The sequence below is a fragment of the Drosophila takahashii genome, chromosome 2L (genome assembly GCF_030179915.1).
Source record: "Drosophila takahashii strain IR98-3 E-12201 chromosome 2L, DtakHiC1v2, whole genome shotgun sequence".
NCBI classification, from domain to species: domain Eukaryota; kingdom Metazoa; phylum Arthropoda; class Insecta; order Diptera; family Drosophilidae; genus Drosophila; species Drosophila takahashii.
The window spans coordinates 26994857-27021743 of NC_091678.1; the positions used below are offsets into that span (position 1 = coordinate 26994857).

The 26887-nt window shown below is 38.5% G+C and overlaps 1 protein-coding gene and 1 long non-coding RNA gene across 5 annotated transcripts; both read left to right on the top strand.

Annotated features, from left to right (window-relative positions):
* Positions 1-536: 536 nt before the first annotated feature.
* Positions 537-1518, top strand: LOC138911975 (uncharacterized). The gene is made up of 3 exons (XR_011417609.1): positions 537-615; positions 834-909; positions 1350-1518. It is a non-coding gene; the product is annotated as an uncharacterized lncRNA (long non-coding RNA).
* A 6871-nt stretch (positions 1519-8389) lies between these two features.
* Positions 8390-26824, top strand: LOC108064060 (Krueppel homolog 1). Of its 4 annotated transcripts, none has more exons than XM_017151399.3 (4): positions 8390-9474; positions 21876-22573; positions 22911-24271; positions 25584-26824. In XM_017151399.3, the coding sequence occupies exons 2-4, from the start codon at positions 21893-21895 to the stop codon at positions 25909-25911; spliced, it is 2370 nt and encodes a 789-aa protein (XP_017006888.2). In that variant the 5' UTR covers positions 8390-9474; positions 21876-21892; the 3' UTR covers positions 25912-26824. The 4 variants fall into 4 exon arrangements, with proteins under 4 accessions (XP_017006888.2, XP_017006890.2, XP_017006885.2 ...); XM_017151401.3 differs by lacking the exon at positions 8390-9474 and adding an exon at positions 19040-19398; XM_017151396.3 differs by lacking the exon at positions 8390-9474 and adding an exon at positions 19421-19814.
* The last annotated feature ends 63 nt before the right edge of the window (positions 26825-26887 follow it).

Consider the following 26887-nt stretch of genomic DNA (forward strand, 5'->3'; position numbering starts at 1 on the left):
GGTAACTTTCGATTTTACTGAAACACTTTTCGGATTGCTTCTAAATGGATTTTTATCCTGCTGGGATGGTACAGCCTTCTTTATAGCGGCGATTCTAGGTCCAGAACAAGTTACCACCATATACAATATAAATTAGCACCTACACTCATAAAAATTAATTTCTAAATTTTGGAAATCTCGCCATTGAATCAGCCTACCTTTGAAAATAGAAAAAAAATTTCTTGTTATTAGAAAATTGGCCTTTGAATACAGAAAACCTTTCTTGATGGAAACAATTTAAGAAAGAATTATTCTTAAAAATAGAAAAATGAAAATCTCATATGTTTGTTTTGCCGTCGCAGCCAAAACATTTTTGTACGTATTTAAGGACAAAATCACCTTTGAATATATGAATGAAATGACTCTAGAATATAGAAAAGTAGCCATTGACTTCCTTCGGCTGCCGAATGTTAACGACAAGAAAAACGAAGTGGGACGAAGGGCCTACTCGGCCCGACTACTACCCGGCTACCGACTTCTCTGATCACCCAAGCGTCAGTTGTGAAAAAAAAACGTAAGTGATGGACGTGATTTTCAAGCGGATAAGAGGTGAAGCCTTTTTCCAAATATTCAAAGGTATGTAAATATGTATATAATTTTTTGTATAGCGGGCGTACAATTGTATGTATGTAATTAAAGGATAAATTTCAAATCTCTTTACCAAGCGTATACCAATTTAGTTGAATTGTTTTTTAGCTAAGAGCTACGTACATACATACATTTGTACATAAATTTGTGGGTGTAGAGTTCTATAATAACTTTATCTTATTACTCGCATTTTATTTATTTTTCAGATTGAAAATACCTGCAGTTGCATCAGCCAAATAATTGGTTTGGCGAAGCTGTAATTTTGTTTTAAAACCGTCAAAGGTACGAAAAATATGTTGTATTTGTTTGACATACTTATGTATGCATGTAAATATCTATGCATGTACGCGGCTCACCCGATCTGAAACCCGATTTTCAACCCTTTCATATTCTGCTCCTCTCTCTCGCTCGCTTGACCTACACGTCGCGATGTTTTCTCTTCTCCTTCTTAAAATTGACATGATCTGCCCTGCTTACATTCGGTCTCCCTTCGCGCAAAGGACTGTATGTAAATATATATGTATGTATGTACGTGTCTCTCCCGTGCCTCTCTCTCTCTGAAATTTGATTTTCAACCCTTCATTTTCTACCTGTCTTGCTCCTCTCTATCGGTCGTCTGACCATCGTGTTTGTATTTTGGCTATTATTAACATTACATTATTTCAAAAAAGTTGTTTATCTAAAAACAAATCATTGATATACCAATAACTCTTTTTTTCTAGATAAGGAAAGGCGAAGAAAATGGATTACCTTAGGTCATATGAAGTTCAACAGACCTTGGGTAATAATAATGTTTTCTTAAGTCAAAAATGTGTTATTTAAAAATGTTTAAATGTTAAGTGTTAAATGTTTTCAACGTAATTAAATATAATATGCAAAAGAAAAAACCAAGTTACATTTTATTTTTAGAGTTTCAGTGTTAATATAATAAGGAAATTTGAACAAGAAAGAATTTTTCTTGTTTAAAAGGTGCCTTTCTAAAAAACCCTTTCTTGAAACAAGAAATTTAATTTCGATGTAAAATATATGTTAAGGTTTCTTTGGTTATGTTATGTATGATCCACACAAATATATATTCTTTATTGCTAAGAATTCGCGGTTTTTGAAGAATCGATAATTGCTGAGCCAAGTATAAGAAATAATGCCTTAGCTTAGAAGAGAACAGTCCAACCAATCTGAAGAACATAGAAGAACTTCCACAGAACAAAGAAGCTACATATATAGAACTTTAAAAGCCATTTTAAGGGCCGGTTTCTCGAGTCCCTGTCAAAGTCCCTGATAGCTATCTGTCCAAAAAACTTAAATACCAGATAAACTGTTCGTAAAAGCAAATCCGCTTTCTCGACTGCTTTAATTTATTTGAACGAGAAACAATTACAGAGTGCTGTTAACGCACAGAATTGGGCTGTAAAGCGCAAAAAATGGCGTGCTTCGATTATTTCATCAGCTGTTTGGGTATAATTCTAAGGAAAAGACAGCTGTGATTTCGTTTCTTCTTCTTAGTTGGCTTTGGGAAATCAGCTGTCATTCTATCGATCCGAAAACGCTTAACAGGGACTCCGAGTCCCTGTCAAAGTTAGCTCTCACATTGGTGCTCGAGAAAGCCAAAATGCCTTAGCAGGGACTTTATCTGTTCGAGAAATGTTAGCCGGCACTCGAGAAACCCGCACTAAGTCCTTAAAATGTCCTTGGACATGGTCGTGTCGAAACTCATATGAATGGTATTGACTTAAAGATCAATCCTGTTTTTATAATTTTGCAATAACCCATTGGTACAAAAGATATGTAAATTCAATTTTTATTTTCAATTTTTATAATAAAAATTAAAAATAAGTCTTATTTTCAATTTATATAATAAAAATTGGAGAATAAGACTTGTTTTCAATTTTTCGAATAAGAATTGGAGAATAAGACTTATTTTCAATTTTTCGAATAAGAATTGGAGAATAAGACTTATTTTCAATTTTTATTATAAAAATTGAAAAAAAAAAGGTTTATCACATTTTTCCATTTGCCGAGCCAAACTAAGTATGTGGTATTTTTCCCATATTTTTTGGACGCTGTTTGGGCCTTCAATTTTTTAAACTCACAACACTTATTTGCAGTCCCTGCTATATCCGATTGTTCCTATAGGAGCTATAGAATATAGACGTCCGATTGGGTTGGTTTTCTTTCTTTCTTTTTATTTTGTGTATTATTGTCTGTCTGTCTGTTTTGGTGTCGAACCTGAGGCAATATTTAATATTTTTTGCGAACAAACTTTTTGTTTTCAACGACGTGACCACGCTCACTGTGCTTAACGTCTGCTCCGCAGCTGAAAGGGAGGTGGCAGGCGGATATCCCACCCCATGCATGTGCAGCAGTGTCAAAGACAGTTGCACGTCCTCTCGATGGCGTCGAAAACCGTTGCACGGCCGCCACGCGAACTTTTCGTAGGATTCTGCCGTTGCAGACTGCGCTGCACGCGTCACTCTTACCCTTTTTGCAAGTTGCCAGACCTTCTGGGTTTGGGCTCGGGGTTTTCGCTGGTTTTGTCGGTGTTGGTCGTCGGCGAAAAAGGGATGAAGCTTGAATTTATTGCACCGACTGACACCCGCGACCCCTTTCCCCTTGCATCAACGGTGCAGCGGCAGACACATCGCAGAAAATGCGTGCACCGCAGCTTTCTTCGCCGCCAAAAATTTTCGGCTCTTTTTTGCGCCCATTGAAATTTCTTAATTTCGCAGTGAAGGAGACGTTTCCGACCACATAAAGTATATAAAAAAAATTAATTAAATTTTATAATTTTTTATTTTTATTAAATAAATTTTTTTAAAAACTTAAAAAAAATATATTTAAAAATGTTTAATAAATTACATAATATAAAAAAATAATAAATAAAATAAATTTAAAATTATTGTTTATTAAATAGACGGTTAAATAAATAGTTGTAAGTTTTTAATTGATTAAAAAATGACTTTTTACTTTTTGTCATTCAGAAATTGTCAAAAAACTTAAAACTTAACTTTTAATCATTAACAATTGTTAAAGGACTAGTAAACAATGAGAAAACATAAATTCCATTAGGATCCGATAAGAGTGAGAGAGTAGATCTACTTGCTGCGACGTTTTTTCATAGAAAAAAGCCGAGGCCTTGCTAAAACAAATTCGATATTTTAAAAACTAAAAGTGGCTCCAACTTTTTACAAAAACCGATTGTAACTAACAATATGGCGCAAGTATTAAAATAAAAAAAAAATATTTTTTTTGTGGGGGCAATAGTTAAAAAATTTTTTTAAATCTTAATTTGTTTTTATTTTTAAGAAATTAAAAAAAAAAATTTTTAAGAAATTTTATTTTGAAAGGAGAGGTTTTAGAGGAATTAATGCAAAAGACATGAAGTCAATTGGATTCATATAACCGGAGATACAGATTTTCAATGAGAGGGTACTTTTTCAAATTTGACACTTTTTGGCACACTTAAAAAAATTCTAACTAGGAAAATAATTTTTTTTCGGTCAAATCCTGATACACGTGTTTACTTATTTTCCGAATAGTACGTGTAAAAAAAGTTTCAGGTAAATCAAAAATGTGAAATTTTTTTTTTGCCCAAATCTGTTCGGTTTGTAAAAGAACGGCCCATATGTATGTATTTAATACAAAGAGGTATTCCGAATTAAATGTAAAACTTTTATGTCTTTTATGTTTATTACAACCAAAAAAAAGTTTCAAGATTAAGGGCCGGTTTCTCGAGTGCCGGCTAACATTTCTCGAACAGATAAAGTCCCTGCTAAGGCATTTTGGCTTTCTCGAGCATAAATGTGAGAGCTAACTTTGACAGGGACTCGGAGTCCCTGTTAAGCGTTTTCGACTCGATAGAATGACAGCTGATTTGCCAAAGCCAACTAAAAAGAAGAAACGAAATCACAGCTGACTTTTCCTTTGAATTACACCCAAACAGCTGGTGATATAATCGAAGCACGCCATTTTTTGCGCTTCACAGCCCAATTCTGTGCGTTAACAGCACTCTGTAATTGTTTCTCGTTCAGATAAATTTAAGCAGTCGAGATAGCCGATTTGCTTTTACGAACAGTTTATCTGGTCTTTAAGTTTTTCGGACAGATAGCTTTCAGGGACTTTAACAGGGACTCGAGAAACCGGCCCTAAATGATTAAATGTATATAACAGACCTATATTTAAGGTTTTTTTTAAATTTGGTTGCACATCCTTTGCTTGCAATAACAGACACACAGCGCTAATCCAAGGAATTAATTATGGCACCTCTTTAGAGGAATATAGCTTCAATATCTTTGTACAGCTTTCCAAAGTTGCTTGGTTTTATTTCCGAGACAGCTCTTTTCACGTCACAACATAAATTCTCAATTGGATTGAGATCAGGTGACTGTGCGGGCCACTCCATGACATTGACTTGATTGGCTGCGAACCACTCTTTAGCTTCTTTGCTAATGTTTTTTCGATTATTGTCCTGTTGGAACGTCCCAACAAGAAGCATGTCCTCAGCGGCATATGGGACCATCACGTCGTTCAAAATGCTGACCTATAGATATCGTTCCAATATATTGGCCCATCTTCATGGTACGAAAAACTCATCCAAATCATAATTAATAAACCACCGTGCTTTTATGTTTATACCCGTTACTCGTAGAGTACAAGGGTATATTGTGTTCGTGCAAAAGTATGTAACAGCTAGAAGAAAGCGTTTCCGACCCCATAAAGTATATATATTCTTGATCAAGGTCACTAGCCGAGTCGATCTAGCCATGTCCGTCTGTCCGTCCGTATGAACGCTGAGATCTGGGAAACTACAAAAGCTAGAAGGTTGAGATTTTCCACACATATTCTTGGGCCTCCTACGCAGCGCAAGTTTATTTCAGCCGAGCGCCACGCCCCCTCTAACGCCCACAATCGCCCACTAACGATTTTAAAATGTGTCCTGTGCCCACATCTTTAAAGATTTCCGAGAAGTATAAATGCAATTTTGTAGTGTATATTTATACCTATCGAAATGTAGAAGACATTTTTCAAATCGGACTATTCATTAAAAAGTTATACGCAATCAAAATTGTTTATATATCTATCTCCCTCGCACTCCCTTTGGCTGAGTTACAATTATTAGGTAGTCGGGACACCAACCCGAGTACAGCGTTCGCACTCCCTTTAGCTGAGTGACGGGTATTAGATAGTCGGGACACCAACCCGACTATAGCGTTCTCTCTTGTTTTTTTTTAGACTCCTTGAAATGAGGTTATTATCTCTAAGCAGTCTTCTTATTGTTTTCAAACTTAGATTTAAGTCACAAATTTTTTTAGTGATGCAGCAGACGTGAATGTTTTGATCCTTGAGTGTCTTGCTAAGCGATCCACTGATCTTTTGTCCAATAACTTGGGTCGACCACTCGTTTTTTTTTGATGGATCATTTTTAATAGAATTTCTAACCAATTTTTTAGTCAGATCTCACCTCTCGGCAGAACACTGTTTGCCACGCCTCACTTAGACAGGACTCTCTGTTGAGGAAAAAAATAAATAACATCATAACATAAACAATACAATCCTGGTTTAAAATGGAAAATATTTAAATATTCCTGATAATATCTCTGGCATTACTATTATTGTGGCTGAGTCCAATAAGTGCATTCTTGCAAATTAAGGTGAAAAGGAATACAAAGGGAGGCGATATCCTAACACAACTGCACGTTTTTGAAGAACAGATAATTAATAATCATCAGTAAAAAATCGAAATATAATTAAAAACCAGGGACCGTAACTGTTATAAGTTTTATTTTAAAAATCACACTTTAACAGTTATTTTCTGATTTGTAAAGTAAAACTCAAAGAATAACTGTTATTTTTTGAGTTTTATAATAAAAGTTGACAAATAACAGTTATTCGTCGAGATCAAAAATAAAACTCAATCTTGATTTATGGAGATTTTGTTGGTAAAACTAATTAAAAAAATATATTTATACAATATGCGCGGTTGCCTTTTTTAACAAATTTTTAGTAAATTATATAAAACACTGTTAGCATGTTTTTTTTAATTATTTCATTTTTTCAAACATGTCAAGGGAATAACTGTTATACATAAAAATCAACAAATAACAGTTATTTTTGAGTTTTATTTTAAAAATTAAAAATCATTACGGATTTGTAAACTACAATGGCTATAGTGGTGTATTTAAAAAATATTTGGACCTTTCTAAGTGCGTGATTTTTTTTTGTATGAAAAATTTACAATAACAGTTATTTTCGGTCCCTGATAATTATTGTTACTTTTGCGAAAGAATAAGGGCCGGTTTCTCGAGTCCCTGTCAAAGTCCCTGATACCTATCTGTCCGAAAAACTTAAAGACCAGATAAACTGTTCGTAAAAGCAAATCGGCTATCTCGACTGCTTAAATTTATCTGAACGAGAAACAATTACAGAGTGCTGTTAACGCACAGAATTGGGCTGTGAAGCGCAAAAAATGGCGTGCTTCGATTATATCACCAGCTGTTTGGGTGTAATTCAAAGGAAAAGTCAGCTGTGATTTCGTTTCTTCTTCTTAGTTGGCTTTGGCAAATCAGCTGTCATTCTATCGAGTCGAAAACGCTTAACAGGGACTCCGAGTCCCTGTCAAAGTTAGCTCTCACATTTATGCTCGAGAAAGCCAAAATGCCTTAGCAGGGACTTTATCTGTTCGAGAAATGTTAGCCGGCACTCGAGAAACCGGCCCTAAGTTGGATATGTGAAGAAATAGAGAAAGTATTGATACAAAACTCTGTGCGCGACCGGCACTACTATTATTTTGACCGCAACTGTACCTTATTTCTACAGTTAAAAGGGCCTATCCGACAATTGCTGGTTAAATTTTCTACGGCAAGAGCTGTTTTCTCGTCTGAATGCTAAATTTAAAGTGGGCTTTACTCTTATCTATACTTTAATTCAGCGGTCGGCAGCGTTCTATTAAGTGAGCATAGGGAATTGCTCTGTCCATCCGCTGCCTCTCATGTACACTGTAGAACAGCGGTCTACACACACACATTGATGAGCTGCCCAGTGCAAATTACTCACTCAAATATAGAACAAAATGTCATCGTATGTGTGTGCCGACCGCTGCTTTAAATTAAACATGCGGACGAGAAAACGGCCCTAAATATACTAATACTAATAAATAAATACTAATAAACATGAATTGGAACTAGAGTATTTCCTTAATACTATTTATTGTCAAGGTTTTTTGGCGCAGTTTTTCATGCTTGTTTTGGATCCAATCAAATCGAAGAACCTTGCACTGTGACTGGCAACTAGTTCGTGGCAAATAGTTACACTCTTTGTTAACAAATCTGATGTTCAGACAATTTCGACGGATACGTCATTCGACCAACGGCAGTATGGTGATAAGACGGGAAAACCGCCGGCCCACCGACAATTCAATTCAAAAGCAACGGCCACCGAAACATCGACATTTTTTACGTGTGCGAAGATATCATAATAAAAATTTTATTGAGTAAGTTGAGCGGTGCTGCGCCGTCCCTGCCGCCGTCGACGTCGCCTCCAGCAGAGGCGGCAACAACAATTGCGAATAATATAATACAAACTGCGAGGGCGGACCACCTTTATTGAGTTCGTAGTGTAAGGCAGCTGCGGCAAATGCCGGTTCACGCATACACATCCAGCGACTTTCGTTCTGCGCCGACTGCGCAGTCGACGCAGCTGCCTCTGCCGCTGCTCTGCCGCTGCGAGCTTTGTTCTCGGCAAATTTTTCGGTTCTCGTATTGTATTTCTTGACGAGCTGGCAACGCGGACGGACGTTCTCCGAGAACTTGGACCTCGAGTAGTTTTAGAAAGTTAAAGCTCAGCAGCTGCAAATTGCAAAGAACATAATCACATACCCATTGATCTCGATTGCCTTACGAAGAAAAGTTTTGGAAACGGCTAAACCTCGTTAAATGTTATATTTTCTAACACAAGTGCAATTTCTAAATAAATTTTTTATGTTGTGTATACGTTATAAGTAATCTGATATCTGAAATCTTAAATCAAACTAGATTTTGAAGAGTTGAAAAAAGTAAAGCTAGGAAGTGCAATGAATCAAATGGTTTGGTGGAGCTGAACCTTAAATACCTCTACATACATTCATAACAACCTAGGTCAATATTGTTTAAAGTGGCGTGTGAATGTGCGCAAAGATAACAACAACGATTGCTAGTTGCCCAGCAGATAATAAACAGCAATCGCACACACAGGCGCACATTGGACCACACACTCGTGACTAGAACATATATATTCACGGAAATCGGAAAACAACAACACGCAACTTCAGAGAAGCAAGAGAGAAGCACGATTCTAAACTTGAAACTAATAATTTTATAATATCAAAGCGCGAAGGTTGTTCACGAGTGGCTTGGCTCGGCCAAAAACGAAAAGAGCCGAGGGCCCCCGAGTGTTTGACATCAAGTATACGTACGATCGCTTGCTCAGCGCTTTCAGCAGCGCCAGTACTAACAATAACAATAACAATATAGCGACAGCGAAACGGAAAACAGAAACAGAAATGTTCCTTACCTAACGGTCTCAGTGTGTTTTGTAATTGGTCATCGTCAAGTGAGAGAGCGAATTGTCGCAGCGATTGCGATTACGGGTACGGTTCTGGTCGTCGCTCCTCAGTGAAAAAGTTTCGGCGGAAAACACTTGCCCCTGGTCGATTTGCTTGCTTGGACGCTCGACTCCTAGAACTTACAAAAATCGGCGAAGCAGGCAAAAAGTGTTCAGCAATCGCTATATATATAAAACCAACTTTGGATTACCTTTCGGTATCAAGAAGGACAATAAGGAGCAATTTTGCGGATTTTCCCGATCAATTTTATGGTGAGTTGATGTTTGTTAGCTAATCTCTATTTAAAAACATTTTTCAATTAAACAGTCATAAAAGTCTCCAAATAGTTACTTTTTATTTTTACTAAAATCTAAGCGAGAAAGAATTTATGAAATTAATTTTAATAATTTTTTTGTTTGTTTCGCATTGTTAACATGTCATATACGCAATATGAAAATCTTCTAAAAATTGCTGCCTATCTACGTCAAACACAATATAGCACGTCAATGATAAGCTCCGAATAAAGTATCACAACAGATCTATAAATACGTAATCTATAAAAATCACACATACGCCCCATGATGCATTCATTTTATGTTGATTCTGGTCATTTCGGCGATTACTGCATGGCAGTATCTTTTGGGAAATAGAAAAAAGGCCTCAACACACACATCTAGCGCGACGTTACCAGCTGTTCCAAACCATTTTCATGATGACTCAGAACTTAATTAGCTTAAGAATCGGCCCTTTGAGTCATCATGACAATAGGCTAATATAAGTGTTCTGGGTATTCGCAATTTTTGATAATGGCTCGATCGATGTTGATGAGGGGTTTCCTAAGCATTGGTGACTCACCGTCAGATGTGAGTCACCTTCGTGGCCTTAACACTTGACAGGATCAGGCTACTTAGCTTTGATAGCGAGTTCATATCAACTGGAGATCTGTTTAACAAAACCCCGCAAGGAAAAGTACATGGTTTTTGTTTCGATCTAATCTTTTCATAAATTTGATTTACATTCTATAATTTTCTTTGAACCCAAAATTAAGATTCGAAAAGTTACCGTATGTCAATTCAAATATTCAGCACACATATCTGTTGTTAAATTTTAGTTCTTTCAGATATTTAAGGCTTTTTTGCGACGATTCTACATAATAATTTTAGAATGGAACACTTTTGAACATGTGATTAAAAAAGGTTAAGGTCTAACACTTTGGCCCCAAGTCCGATCTTTAAATTTAAGGTTTTAACTTTGCCCTCTGTATTTTATCAAAATATTGGCCAGTTTTGGGTCCCAAGGTCAACGCCAACGTCAGGAAAAAGAACAAATAAACAAACCCCAACAAATCAAAAAACAACACTAACAAGCTGGTTGTGAAGAATTTGTTTCTGTTTTAATCTCTGAAAATTGATATTGAGGTATTTATGTCCACAGGAAATTGTCGTCGCGAGGCACAAAAACAAAAATACCGATTATAAAGTAAAAATGAACATATAATACGTTAATTCTGGTATCGCTATCGCGAATATTGGCAAGCTGATTTGTTTCGTCTTTCTTTTCGGGTCGCGCTGGCTTGTGTTGTCGTAGCTGCGTTCATTCACGTTCCGCCTGTTGGCACTTATTGGAGTGGCCGCCCAAACCCTTATCACTCTTGTGATATTCAAATGTATATACGTTTCTCCGCGGGAGCAGAATCTCTCTATGAATGGTGCCGTGCTTCGATTATATTATTATGGGGGGGTGGAAGATGCGAAGATATAAGGCTGATATGCATACATTCTTTCTGATTATATGAACGTTCTTATACTTGGGCCTTTCACAATCAATAGCTGAAAGGCGGAAATAAAACCTAGTGATACTAACTTTCTGTCGATAATTTAATCGAAATGCAATCGGATTGACCTACCTTATTTGATAAACCTCTAATATTTTTGCATTTAAACAGAAATCATTGATTTGACTTTCATAATCTAATAGGTATATCAATTGATTCAGTATTTATACCCGTTACTCGTAGAGTAAAAGGGTATATTAGATTCGTGCAAAAGTATGTAACAGGTAGAAGGAAGCGTTTCCGACCCTATAAACTATATATATTCTTGATCAGGATCACTAGCCGAGTCGATCTAGCCATGTCCGTCTGTCCGTCTGTCCGTCTGTCTGTCCGTCTGTCCGTCTGTCTGTCTGTATGAACGCTGAGATCTCGGAAACTATAAAAGCTAGAAGATTGACATTTTGCATGCAGATTCTAGGAGTTCCTACGCAGCGCAAGTTTGTTTTAAAAGGGTGCCACGCCCCCTCTAACGCCCACAAACGCTTATATAGGATTTTAAAAATCTCAATATTTCGGAAAAGTAAAAATGCAGTTTTATTGTGTTTATGAATACCTATCGAAATGTAGAAGAAATTTTTTAAGTCGGACCATTCGTTAAAAAGTTACGGCGGATCAAAGTCCCTTTAGCTGAGTAACGGGTATCTGATAGTCGGGGCACCCGACTATAGCGTTCTCTCTTGTTTTAGTACTTTAAACTTTTCGTCATAAACCACGTAATTGATATTTATAAATGATATAACCGATTTTCAAGTGTTTTTCCTATAAAAGTGTACATATTGTATCAAAAAAGGGGAAAACTTTTGATTTTAAAATGATTAGGCGACCGACCTTTTGCCTACCCCATTGATTTTCGTGTTAGGAAGCCAATGCAAGAACTAGGGAAACTTTTGTTTCTCTGAATACCTTTGGGAGATACATATGTACATATGTACATGCATACTGACAAGAAAGCTGCTGAAATATTCTAACGCAAATGAGGAATAAAGCGAAAAAGCCGGTTCGCAGACATGCGTGAAACCTGTTAAGCCTGTGTATGCGTAAATAAGTATCTGTGTGCGTTGCCAAAAATTTCTGTATCTCTATAGGCACCCCCGCAGCTCTTCTTCCCTCGTCTGAGCCCATGCCCCTATCAAATCCGCCATATTTTTAAGAATTTGTTATTGGTGCTGTTTTGAAAGTTATGAAGAATTTTGGTTGCTGCTATCGTGTGTTTGTTTATCAAGCTCTTTTGGTATACATATAGGGAATGTGACCATGTATATGTCGGATGTCGGTTCGCTCGCCCTCTCATTCTTGCTACTCAAATTGTAGCTTTTTTATACTTTTATAAATAAAAAATGTTGACCTTGGTTAACAAAATTTAATAGTAGTTTCTGTTCTCCTTCTTATTCCTTGTTTTTTAATTGCCGGTTCTGCCAATCCCCTATAAGCAAATGTATTTATGTTCATACACTTTGTCATTTCTGCGAATGGTCAGTATCTTGTTGAGCTTTCTAAACCAATTTTTACAGACAGGTAGACTAAATCGTCTCGTTTTGTTATGATGATTAGAATATATATTCATAGGGCCGGAAACCTCTCCTTTGTTAATTTCTGACTAAAATTTCATTACCCTCTGCAAGGGTATAATAACCAATAGGCAGCTTTAAAGCATTTTAAATGATAACTGCACTGCAATGTAATGTACTTACACTCTTAAAGGCTATGGAGAGAATACATTTCATAACATTTCATAACAATTTTCCGAATTGAAAACATTATGATAAGAATATTTAAGATTACCATTACTATTAAATTACTTTACTTAAATTTATATATTTTATTGCAAAAATTTAAGGAAAGTCTTAAGCTATGGATCTTTGTACAAAAGTTGACCAAAAAATTGACTTGGGAAAATTTCCAAAACCACGAATTATCGTTGAGGTTTAACTGTCAATTCACTCTGAAAAAGTCGTTTTGCACATATTAAACACAAATGTTTTTAAAAGCTTAGCAATGATTCAATGCTCCTTATAAAAACGCTTGATTATTGTGTCCACATTACAGTTGCGTGTGGTATATGTACATTGTACAATTCATATATATGTACATACAGGAGCGACATGTATTCACATAAAACACAACTGTATGCACCCTCAGTCAGCGTTGCAGCTGCATTTGTGTGCATTTGAAAGCGAATTGCGTGAGTGTGTGTCTTTTCGCCTGCGAAATATACAGCAATACAAATGTTTGCCAAGTTCAAGGACAAGATTGCCGCGTCTCGTCACTTTTGACGCTGCTGCTCAGCTGTACCCGCAAAAGACGAACGCTTGTTAATGTTCGCGCTGCAAGCTCCGTTTCTGACCCGACATGCAGCACTGTGAATTGGGAGTACCAAGTAAGTGTTCACTGTACCGAGCTTCATTCGCCAGCCAGTTTTTTAAGTTCAAGGCATTCATTAGTTTTTGCATTGAATGGAAATGAGTGCTTTTTGAAAAGCGAATTCAATACTTTCCTGATATCACATTGTGCTTGAAGGGGCAGGACTGAATTTCTAATATATACATCCTTCAATTTTTCTTGTCCCTGGAATTCAACCTGATAAACGCGTTTCGCCAAAAAATTACGCACACATTATCAGACTACTTCTGGAAATTGCCTGCAGATCCAATTTCAGATCCACACACATACACATCCTGTTTGAACAACTCTCTTTGAAATATTTCGAAGAATGAATATATACAGATAAAATATATATATACACACAAATTAAATATAATAAATAGAGTAATATGTATTTTGATATTTGAAACTTACATATCTCGAGTGGCAGGTCGCGAACGAAAAACAAAACATCACTTTTTATACCGGGTACTCGTAGAGTAAAAGGGTATATGTATTGTATTCGTGCAAAAGTATGTAACAGCTTGAAGGAAGCGTTTCCGACCCCATAAATATAATATATATATTCTTGATCAGGGTCACTAGCCGAGTCGATCTAGCCATGTCCGTCTGTCTAGTCGTCTGTCTGTTCGTCTGTCTGTCTGTATGAACGCTAAGATCTCGGAAACTACAAAAGCTAGAAGGTTGAGATTTCCCAGTTTATTTCAGCCGAGCGCCACAATCGCTCACTAACGATATTAAAATGTGTCTGGCGCCCTCACCTTTAAAGATTTCCGAAAGGTATAAATGCAATTTTGTTGTGTATATTTATACCTATCGAAATGTAGAAGACATTTTTCAAGTCGGTCCATTCATTAAAAAGTTATGCGCAATCAAAAAAATGTTATACATCCATCTCCCTCGCACTCCCGTTAGCTGAGTGACGGGTATAGTCGGGACACCAACCTGACTAAAGCATTCTCTCTTGTTGAATCTGTGATCGTGAGCATTAAAAGTTAAAGCGCAAGCGGAACGGCATTCGGGGACCGAATCGGAACTTCAACCAGTTTCGAAAACACGCCTCCGGGATAGGCCCTTCGATGTTGTTAGTCATAGTGTTGTTCGTAATTCCGGAAGCTTTCTGCTAACTCGTTTTCCTTCCACAATGTATCCAAAAATATCAAGAGCTTTAGGCACTCCCCCCAAAAGTTCACCCGAGCCGGAGTGGCTGAATATTATTTTTAAAATGACGTAAAAACGTATTCCAAATTGGTTCGAGAACAAAAGGAACGAGTATTTAATGTGAATTCAATATGTCACTGCCCTTTCTTTGGTCACCCTTGCGGACAAAGAACAAAAAATTCGGCATTTACAAAAACACTTGTGCATGCTGCCCCTTTGTTGCTGCTGCTGAATTGTCTCTGCTTCTTGAGCTGTGTACTTATTTATTGTATTTTTTTTTGAGGTTTTCACAAAATGTTATGTATTGACTGTGGCTGTTCTTGCCGCTCTGCTCCGATCGTCTGAATCTAGATCCCCGCCCCCAAAAAGCACTCTGTTTTTGGGGAGCTACTTGCGCACGAACACTCATACATCGCAGTCGTCCAACGTTTTTTGGATTTCTTTTCTCCACACTTTTCGAAAAAATAACGTTGTGAGCTTTTTTAAAGTTCGTTAACCCTTGGCTGAATTGAGGTTGCTCTGCGGGCGATGGCGACGTCGCTTGCCGCTGATGAAATCGTTTTATCGAGCTGGCTTGTAATTAAAGCGGAACCATATTAGGCAATTCTGTAAGTGTAATTATACCCGTTTTTCGTAGAATTCTCTTTGCTTCTGTCTTCTGTCTAGAAACCTGCATTTCGGCAGCTATAAAAGCTTAATCCTTCATTTTATATTGGTTAATCGGACCACTTTAAAATATAAGTCCAACTATGATTATACATATCTGACATAACATCTTTTGACTTCTATGCATAATTTAGAAATCAACTCAAATCACTCTTAAAGTTTTCAAAAAGTATGCAATGCGAGATTGGCTAAAGCACACGCACACATAAACACAGACAGACTGCAGCGCCAACTGCAACGCTGACGCAGGCATCGCAGCGGCAGAGCTTGGCTGCATACTCCCGCTGAAGCGACATTGTGTGTGGCGACTCACTCTCGCTCGCTCTCGGTGTTGTCTTGAACTTGAACTACACGTGGAGGGCGTGCATGGGCTTTCGACTCGCTCGTTGAGTAGCAAAAACACGGGCTGCCGTAAGGAGGTCGTGCGCGGGTTTTCGACAGGCACACAATCAATGCGCGTGTTGGCTCGCTCTCCACACCCACTCTCCACCCCATCCTATCTCTCTCTCTCTCGGTTTTACTCTCCGCAATGAGTAAGCATGTTGTTTGCGGTGACTGTTGCAATAGCAGCAGTGGGAGGGTTGGGGATAGAGAGCCAAACGAAAGGGAAGGTCTCCTGGCTGCGCCATTTAAGTAGCAAACATTGTATATGTGTTCATATGTACATTTGTACATATGCACGAACCTACATATGTATATAGATCTTGAAACAGTGAAAAGACGTCATAGGGGTGCCCCTTCGGCACACGAATTTTCAGTACTGGCGTTCTACCGCAAGTATTTAATTTCGTCAACTAGCGCAACGCGAGATGTGAATATTACGCCATACTTGCCAGTTCAGCGATTATAAAGACCCCTTTACCACTCTCCTTCCCCTCAAGCACGCACTCTCCGGGTGTCTGTGTGAGCGTTCTCGCTATACTGTAAGTGTATCTCGCTGCCTCCTGCGTGTCTTTGTCGCTTTTTGACCTAGGCCAACCGCTGCGCCCCACGCAATTTGTGCGTGGCTCGTCGACATCGACGCAAACTGCGGCAGAGCAGCGACCGAGCAGAGACAGCGTAGCTCAAGCTCAGACGTCGTGTCTAGAGTCTAGACCTTCGCAATATTAACAACAACACTAAAAAGAATGCTTAATTTTCTAAATCTGCCCAATTCACCCCATAGCTCTTTTATTTTGGTAAATGCTCCCGGAATTTAAATAAATAACTAGGAAAATATCTAGGATATTAAAACTTAACCTAAATATTCAAAACTTTTAAATTTATTATAATGGACAATTTTTTTGACATTTCCTTTGGCCAAAATAGGGAACCAAGGAACTTCCAGTCACTACAATTTCATTTGTTCAAGTATCTTATCTCTCTTAATAGTTATCGTTTGATTAGACTGCTTAGAACTTTAACGTATTTATACAATTTCATTGAGAAGGCTTCCGTAAATACAAAAACTGCGAGCGTTTTATTTTTTATCGATTTCTTTTATTAGGCGGGACCATCGAACTTTAGCTTGAAAACCTAGAGCTGAGAGCACGAATGTACCAAATCAGCATTATTATGTTATTTATTTTTTTTAGTTATAAAGCTTTTATTCACGTTTGAAGTTAAAAGAACAAAAAACAGAATATTAATGTGATCCACTGTACATACATACATATGTACATACATGTTTTTGTACGCATAAAGATCTAAATTAAAATCACAATTTACTTACTTTATGAAATAACTTTCAACTTTACTGATCTATCCAAACATTAACACTTCCCCCAAAGACCAGTTTCAAGTCGCTTTTTTTCAGAGCTATCCCAACAAAGTAACGGCAGTTCCACTTTTCTAAGGAACAGCCTCTCCCTCTCCTACTCTTTCTCAGTCTTGCTGGCCTCTCTTTTTGAAAACCAAGATCTTCGGAAGAGCGTTCCACGGCATTCATTTAAACCAGCGGTCGGCACACACATACGTTGACATTTTGTTTTATATTTGTGTGAGTAATTTGCACTGGGCAGCTCATCGATGTGTGTGTGCAGACCGCTGTTCTACGTTATACATGTGCGAGCAGCGCGGCGGCAGAACAAAACCCTATGCTCACTTAATAGGGCGCTGCCGACCGCTGATTTAAACCCATAATAGAGAATGTATTTTTTCCCCAAAAAAATGTTGTTGGTAATACCTTGAAAAACTTTGTCGAGCAGTGCTCTTTACTCCAACCATACAAACTCAGAAATAGTTTTTGTGTCGAATGTTAATGAACTTTTGCTCTAGGTTGACGCACAGCCGAATAAACACCAGCAACAATAAACAACGAAAGCCGATAAAGTTTTTTGAACCTGCCGTCACTGAAACTATTGTATTTTAGCATTGGCTTCTTGTGCTCATTCTGTTTTTGGAAGGTTTCCTACAAATGCTTAGCTATTGAAGGTGGAATCTGGACGTTTGCGTTTTATAGATGAACTTTTGGAGAAATCTCCGAAAGAAGCCATCAGTTTTCCGCCCAATATTTACTTCAAATATTGTAATTTTCAGTCTTTTTCAATCAATATACTATCAAAAACAAGAGAGAACGCTATAGTCGGGTGCCCCGACTATCAGATACCCGTTACTCAGCTAAAGGGAGTGCGAAAGAGATGGAGAAAAACTTTGATCCGCCGTAACTTTTTAACGAATGGTCCGATTATAAAAATTTTTTCTACATTTCGATAGGTATTGATAAACACAATAAAACTGCATTTTTACTTTTCCAAAATATTGAAATTTTTAAAATCGTATATACGCGATTGTGGGCGTTAGAGGGGGCGTGGCACCCTTTTGAAACAAACTTGCGCTGCGTAGGAACTCCTAGAATCTGCATGCAAAATGTCAATCTTCTAGCTTTTATAGTTTCCGAGATCTCAGCGTTCATACAGACAGACAGACAGACAGACAGACGGACAGACAGACGGACAGACGGACAGACAGACAGACGGACAGACAGACAGACGGACAGACGGACATGGCTAGATCGACTCGACTAGTGATCCCGATCAAGAATATATATAGTTTATAGGGTCGGAAACGCTTCCTTCTACCTGTTACATACTTTTGCACGAATCTAATATACCCTTTTACTCTACGAGTAACGGGTATAATCACAGTAACAAAACTTTTGAGTGAAACATTAGAGGCCATGCTCAATCCAGATTTAAGTTGTGACACTCATTTTTCACCAAATAAGTATATTTTCACTTTTTTGAAACTTCTATAAAAAAATAAAACGTGCTGATATTAAATTGGTAAGAATTAATAATTTAGTTGTTAACTAATTAAAAAAATCAGATTAATTTGACAGTCAGAAAAAATGTTATTAATTTTCTCCTAAAACTACCCATTTTGTGTAAGCAAGGCTTTGGCACTTTTAGAAAAAAAAATTTTTTTAGTTTTTCCGAAGGAAAAAAATATTTTTTTTTGTTTTTTGAAGTTAAAAGACTAACCTTTTGATTGCTTGAAGTTTATCGTCATAAACGATTGTCTAAATGCCAGATAAAAAACAAAAAATGTACCAACCTGCATACCTCTCCCTTACATATTTAATGGATTTACTGTTTGACTCATTCACTGAACACGGAAATTTGGTTGTACTGTAATATTCCATCTTATCTGACAGTCACAAAACACTCAAACAGAGAAACACTCAAAAATTCCCTTTCAAATTGCACTCAAACATTTTCCAATTTAGGGAAATTTCAGATCAAATGGGACTATTCTTATTGGTGGTTGGTTTTTCCGCGCCGCGTTGTTTCTTGGGTTTGAGGCAGATTTTTCGGGAACTCACCCACCAGTCTCCGTTACACCATCAAGCTGAAAACTTCGTGAGCGGCGATGTGAACATTTTCCGATTCCCATTCTACTCTGTTCAGTGTTTGTTCGTGTGGTATGAGTGTGTGTGTGGTCCACACCTCTAAAATGACCGACTTTTCAATGAACGATATTTTGAGATCATTTAGAAAAATGCGCATGAATAAGAGCACGGGTCAAGGCGGTCATCATCAATACCGCAACCATCAGCAGCAGCCTCCGCAAAATATCCAGGCCTACCAACACACCTATCCCGTGCAACAATCGAAGGATTTGAAAAAAATTATCAAAATTATCAAGAAGAATCTGATTAAGGAAAAAATCACTCGTCAAATGAAAATTCTTGTCTAAAAAAGTCATGACTTAACTAACATAATAATCCTAAGACTGCTTTTATATAAATCCAAGGACTTTTGACTGGAAAACTACAAAATGTTTAGCTGAAGTCTGATTTTTAATGAATTATTTAATTACACATATAAATGCAAAAAGATCTCTAAAAAATTTACAAAACTAAATCTTTGAAAATGCTTACAACTTTTAACGTAATTATTGGACTTTAATAATCAAAAAGTAATATTAGAAGCATATATGTAAGAAACACGATGACTGAAAGCAAGAATGATCCAAAAACTTGGGCCCCCAAACAACTTTGGATTAAAGATTGTCTCAACAAATCGGGCACCGAGTTGCTTGATATATCCAAGACTCCAAAGGCTACCATAAAAAAGTCGCTGGGGAAAGGTAACTGAGATTGTCGCGGAAATTTTTTTCTGGAAAAGTCGACCAAAAAAGTTTCCTGGCGACGCCATTTTGTTTTGGTATACAACATTTTCATTTTGGGGGAAGGTGTGGGGTTTATACTATCATAACAGTAAACAAGAATCAGAGGGAGAGAGAGAGCAGAACGGCAGGGGAAAAAATGCCGGTTGGAAACCGTAGGGCTTATAATATTTCCTAAATTTCCCAGATGGGATATTTAAAAAAGAAGGAAGTTCCCCCCAATTTCTCTCTCTCCCTCTCTCACTCTTTTCCTCTCTCTTATAAGCTTGTACGTTTTTTCTTTTTGGAAAACTCCGACCGGCAATAACAGAAAGTGCGTAGAATAAATTTAAGGGGTGGGTTTCCCACACCCTCCCTATTTTCCATTTACGAGGCTTTTCTAACCACTCGTATAGCACTTCCTATCTGTTTTTGTGTGTTTCTTAATTTTCCTGACACGGATCAATCGAATATGTAACGCAGGTTAATCAATCGAGTTTCCAGGATTAAAATGAGTAAGAATCAGATATAAAAAACTGGAAGGATTAGTAGTTTTATTATTCCCACCCAATAAATCGTAAATAACACAGGTCAACAAAATGGACTTTATTAAAAGGTGCAGGCCTATTGGCATTAAAACATGTTAATATAGACGTATATAAGCATATCTGCATACTTAGTTTTCGCGTTTAACGGGTGGTATTTGGGCAATCGCGGCTTGAAAAAAATAGCAACATTTAATTTTTTGATTTAAGATATCTTCGAGGGTCTGTGCTCAGTTGTAATAATACCTATGCCAAAAAATTGCTAAGATGCCCTTCTACATTATTGCACTTAAGGTTCCATCATAATTTGAGTCAATCACAGCCTATGAGCCATTGAAGTAATTTGTTCACCTCTATTCCCAACCAACTTGATGCGGTGAACACGCTTAAAAAAATACAAGGAAAAATGTATGCCCTAAAATATTTTACAGGCATCTAAAGGCGTCTTTCACCGAATTTTTAAGACAAATAAGACCATTGTACGTCGAAGGATGGAATTTATAGAATTTTTTCCGTAAGAACTTAAAAAGTAACAACTATTTTTAAATCCCATTTTACATAAATATCTGACACATTCGTAAAAATGTGCCTTTCAATTTGGTTAGCAGTAGGCGCCGAACATAGACAAATTATATTTTTAAGGGGTTAATATGCCTTAAAAGAAATCCCCACCACAATTTTAAGGCGACGCCACTGTTATCTTTAAAAAGCCTACTGTGTAAAATCACGACACACTCGTTACGTAAGAATGACTCTAAAATACTTGTTACTTTTCCCATTCTTACGGAAAAAATTCTATAAATTCCATTTTTCGAAGTACAATAGTGGGATTTATCTCAAAAATTCGGGAAAAGACGCCTCTAGATGCATGTAAAATATGTTAGGGCACATATTTTTCCTTGTATTTTTTTAAGCCTGTTCACCGCATCAAGTTGGTTGTAAATAGAGGTGAACAAATTACTTCAATGGCTCATAGGCTTTTATTAACTCAAATAATGATGGAACCTTAAATGCAATTATGTAGAAGGGCATCTAAGCAATTTTTTGGCATAGGTTTTATTACAACTGAGCACAGACCCTCGAAGATATCTTAAATGAAAATATAAAATGTTGCTACTTTTTTCAAACCGAGATTGCACAAATACCACCCGTTAAACTCGAAAACTAAGTATGCAGATATGCTTATATCCGTCTATATTAACACAATTTAATGCCCATAGGGCTGCACCAAAAACACTGTTGGCCTGTGTAATTATTAAGTGTGATTTTTGTTTTTAACACTGCCTGTGGTCAAAATTAAAAATAGCGTTATCTTTGACAATTATAAGTAAAAATCGTAGTAATCTTAAAAAAAAACTTTAAAATTATGTTTTTTTCGGTCTCTGGTAGTTTTTGTTATAATAATGTCTAAACATGTATATAACAAGTAGCTTACTGCGTAATTTTCCCTATTAAAAAAAACCAATTTCATTTAATCCCATTATCCTGCTTGTTGCAGATTCAGCCACAACCAACATGGTTTACTATTCCGCTAACCAGCTGCTCATAAAAACGGAGCAATCTAGTCAGGCGCAGTTCTGTCTTCAGGTGCCGCCCCCACTGACGGCGACGACCACGAGTGTCGGAATTGGAGTTCCACCATCCGGCGGCCAGCAGGAGCAATTTGAGTTGCTGCAGACACCACAGCAGCGGCAATTGCAACAACAGTTGCAGGACCAGCATCACCAGGAGCAGCAGCAGTTTGTCAGCTACCAACTGGCCATCCAGCAGCACCAAAAGCAGCAGCAACATGAAAGTATTACGACCACAACTCCGACTGCAGCAGCCCCACCCCCTCAGCGGATCAAGACAGAGCCGTCCGCCGTGTTTTCAACATCAGCGGCGGTGTCGCAGGTGCGCAAGCCGAGCGTCAACAAGCCGCAGTTCAAGTGCGATCAGTGCGGCATGACCTTTGGCAGCAAGTCGGCCCATACCTCGCATACCAAGTCGCACTCAAAGAATGCCGATCTCTCACTGAATGGCGCAGTGGGCGCGGGGGTCGTTGCGACATCGGCGGCCATCGAGCTGAATGATGCGGGTCTGCCGATCGGCATTCCCAAGAGTCCGACCATCAAGCCTCTGGCCAACGTAGCTGCCGGAGCCGATCCGTATCAGTGCAACGTGTGCCAGAAAACGTTCGCCGTTCCCGCCAGGCTGGTAAGTTTCGCCCCAACCTCAACGCCAAAAAACCCCTCATAATTAAGCTCAGATTAATTTCAGTTAGAGTCGTTTCCGACCCTACAAAGTATATATGAACATAAACTTTGGAGGGTCGGAAACGTATCTTCATTGCGTGACAAACTTTGACCAAAATTAAAATACCTTCTGCAGGGTATACGAATGGTTTTCAGTCACCTACTTCTAAGGAAAAATATCTCAACCACAACTAACCTCTCGGTGTAAATCCGAACTTCAAGACTATGCCACTATTAAAACGCAATAAAACCAACGCAAATATTTAATAAAAACCAACATTATTCTCCTTCTCTTGCAGATCCGCCACTACCGCACCCACACTGGCGAGCGGCCGTTCGAGTGCGAGTTCTGCCACAAGTTGTTCAGCGTAAAGGAGAATCTGCAGGTGCATCGGCGAATCCACACGAAGGAGCGGCCGTACAAATGCGACGTTTGCGGACGGGCCTTCGAGCACTCCGGGAAGCTGCACCGGCACATGCGCATTCACACCGGCGAGCGGCCGCACAAGTGCTCCGTGTGCGAGAAGACGTTCATCCAGTCTGGGCAGTTAGTGATCCACATGCGTACCCACACCGGCGAGAAGCCGTACAAGTGCCCGGAGCCGGGCTGCGGAAAGGGCTTCACCTGCTCCAAGCAGCTCAAGGTGCACTCGCGGACGCACACTGGCGAAAAGCCCTACCACTGCGACATCTGTTTCCGGGACTTTGGATACAACCACGTGCTGAAGCTGCACCGTGTCCAGCACTACGGCTCCAAGTGCTACAAGTGCACCATTTGCGACGAGACGTTCAAGAACAAGAAGGAAATGGAGGCGCACATCAAGGGTCATGCCAACGAAATCCCCGAGGACGAGGCGGAGGCCTCAGCGTCTGCAGCATCAGTATCGGCGGGTTCCTCGGCCGGGTCGCCGTCCTTGCAGGGCGTCAGCAGCAACTCTGAGAGCAGCAACCACTCGCCGCCCAGTTCACCGCCGGCCACAAAGAAGCCTCGCCAGGCCCGTCAGCCGCGTAGCTCCAAAGCTGGGACAGCAGCCCTCTCTGCCGCTTCTTCCTCGCCCCTCTCGCCCAGTTCGCTCAGCTCCACGTACTCGCCATCGGCCAGCAGTCTGGCCTCGCCTCCGCCAACGTCGGCCCACTACCTGCCCGTTCAGGTGGAGACGGATGCCTTGAGCCGGGACAGCGGTGTGTCAAGCGCCCAGCCTGCCCACAGCAGCTACACAGACGAGGAGCCGACCGACCTGAGCATGCAACAGGGCCAGAGCCAGGCGACGGCGCCTTCTGTGGACTTCTACCAGGCCCCGCCAAATCTTCTGGAGCTGCAGCCTCAAGCCCCTGGCCTCACAATCAATCCCGCTTTGCTCGAAGCAGCCAACATGGCCCGTCGTCATCACGACAACGATGACCAAGTGCAGGATGAAGACGTGCACGCAGCGGCATGGCAAATGATGCAGCTTCGTCGAGGCCACGGGTCCTTACATCCAGCTGAGACGCAGACGCAGACTCAGACGCATCAGCAACACGTCCCCACTCTGCACGTCAGTGATCTCGCGGCCAACTACGATGACACCCATGAAGCCACCGTCCTAATCGAACACTTTAAACGGGGTGATCTCGCTCGCCACGGACTTCACAAAGGCTATGCGCCAGTGCCCAAATATGAGTGAGTATTGCGTTTCCCTTACACTAATAAAAAAAACTCTAAATTTTCTTAAAATCAGAATAAAATCCCTTAAATGCTTAGAAAGACGCCTTTAAAATAAGGAAGTTTATTTCTTAAAAACAAGAAATGAAATTCGGTTTCTATTTTATATTTTCAAGAAAAAAATTCTTGAAATTCTAATTAGTTATCTCTGCGCTAAACTGTAAACTTAACCACCATGCAATCTTAAGGGGGGAGATACATATAGAACTGCAATTTTGTCATGTTTTTCGTGATTTTTTTTTTTACCAATAAGGTCCACAGGTCGCTGTGTAGATCCGATTTTTATGAAAGCAAGTTTATTTTGTTAAGAAATAACGTAGAAACTGTCTGAACCTAACTTACATAAAATATCTGAAAAACTCAGGTTGTGGCACTCTTTCAAAGTCAAAAATATTTTTTTTCATATTTTTTTTGTTGTTTTTTCTTAACAAAAAATTCTTAACCGTACAAATTTTTACATAAAGTAGGTTCAGACAGTCGGCAAATTCATTACAAACATTTCTGTAAAAGCAGCATGATGATCGAAGCAGCTGAGGAAAACATGGTTTCGAGAAAAACGCATTCAAAGTAATCAAATATATCTACTGCACAAGGAAGGTGGGTGCCGTCATCCTGGTATAAGTTCCAAAATAGTTCGAATTTCTTCGTGAAACTTTCATGACACATTCTTAAAGAGTTGTTCTACCAATTTAAATAATAAAAAAAAATGGAATTTTTTTTTTTGTCTATATGTATCTTACCTCTTAAGAAACTAAATTGACAAATGACTCTTGCGCACTTAGCACCTAGTGCACCTAGCGCGTTAAAAAACAAATTTGCCTAATTTTTCGATTTTTAAGGCGCTAGGTGTACGTCTTAGCAAGAGACATTTGTCAATTTAGTTCCTTGGGTTCATAGCTACATAATCACTGAAGACTTGATAGTGAAATTTTAATCGGTTCACAAGATATGGCCGTTACAAATACATTTTGTATGTAAAACTTTAACTCGCCATAATAGGTAAACGCGAGCTAAGCCAGAGAATCCCAAATGGGTTTTAGCTTATTTCGATGAGTTCTTTCCGCCCATGAAATCAGAATTGCGGTTACATTTTATAACCCTAAAAATGTTGCACAGTGTTATAAAACTCAAAAAATAACAGTTATTCCTTGAGTTTTACTTTACAAATCAGAAAATAACTGTTAAAGTGTGATTTTTAAAATAAAACTTATAACAGTTACGGTCCCTGCGAAAAAGGGCACATAATAACTTTTTGTTTTCTCTATTTCAGATCGGCTCTACCTAATCCGGACATCGTGCGACGCGTGGAGGCAGCGATTGGACTACGGTCCAGCACCGAGTCACCCGAACGTAGTTCCTCGCCGGAGAGCGACTCCCTGATGATGGCCGATCGGAACGTGATGACGCTTCCGCTCCGTAAGCGTAAACACTACATGAACAAGGGCGATAACGGTCAGGTGGATCCCGAAAAGGCCCTGGTGGCTGCCGGAGATGCAACTTCCTCCGCCAGTGCCGCCGGTTCTGCTGGCGCCGGGGATGGACCCGGGTCCAAGGTGATGAGAATGAGCTCTGTTATCCAGTTCGCTAAGGCATCTTAGGGGTCTACGACCTCTCCCCAATCAGCATTAAGACTGTCCAAACCAATTCTAACTGAAATTAGTTTAAGTTTTTTTCTCTGAGGTTCGACTCTAGGCCTTGAAAAAACAAAAAGATGGAGAGATAAAGCAGAGGGATATTTCTCAAGCAGCGAAAATGAAAATGCCAAAAGTATTATAAAAGGAGAAAATATGTTTTAAAATGAATATATTTTCTATTATTCTTATTCTATTTTCTTGATCCGATTTTTGTTAAGATTTTGATTTTAAAACAGTTTTCCAATATTGTAAAATTTTAATTTTATTTTGGCATTTAGGTAGGTTTTTTCCTGTGTTTACACTTAGTCAAATTGCAACAATTGGCATTATGCGTATTAAGCATTAGCATAACTAAGTTATATATAATACGATCACTTAACAAGACCCAACCCTAGGTCGTACACAATAATCACAATACAAATAATAATAAAAATAAAGGTATGAAAAAGGCCATATTGGCACTTAATATTTATAAATACCTATTATACTTATTTATTATTGTAACAAACTCTGCTCGCCAAACTTCTTCCTTCCCCTCAAAAATTAGTGTCAACACCATCTACGACATCCATCATTTTATATGCATTTTGTATTTTATATATAACGGCAAATAGACACTAAATAAGAGAGTAACGAAACGGATCGGTAATTTTAATTTTACAAACGGAGAATATTGAACTGATAAACAAGAAGAAAGCAAGCAAAATTAGGATTATACAATTTCAAACAACATTATAACATATAAAATTAAGGGCGTCCACATAATTTTTGTAAACGCAGATTTAATATTTAGGTCTAAATTGTAAAATCAAATATTGCATGAAAAAACGCAAATGAAAGCAGAAAGTCAATAAACGAACGTGTAATATTAAATTAATACTTATTTGGTCATTTTTTTTTTAAAAGAACGTATTACCCTATATAAATCTTAAAGTTTATT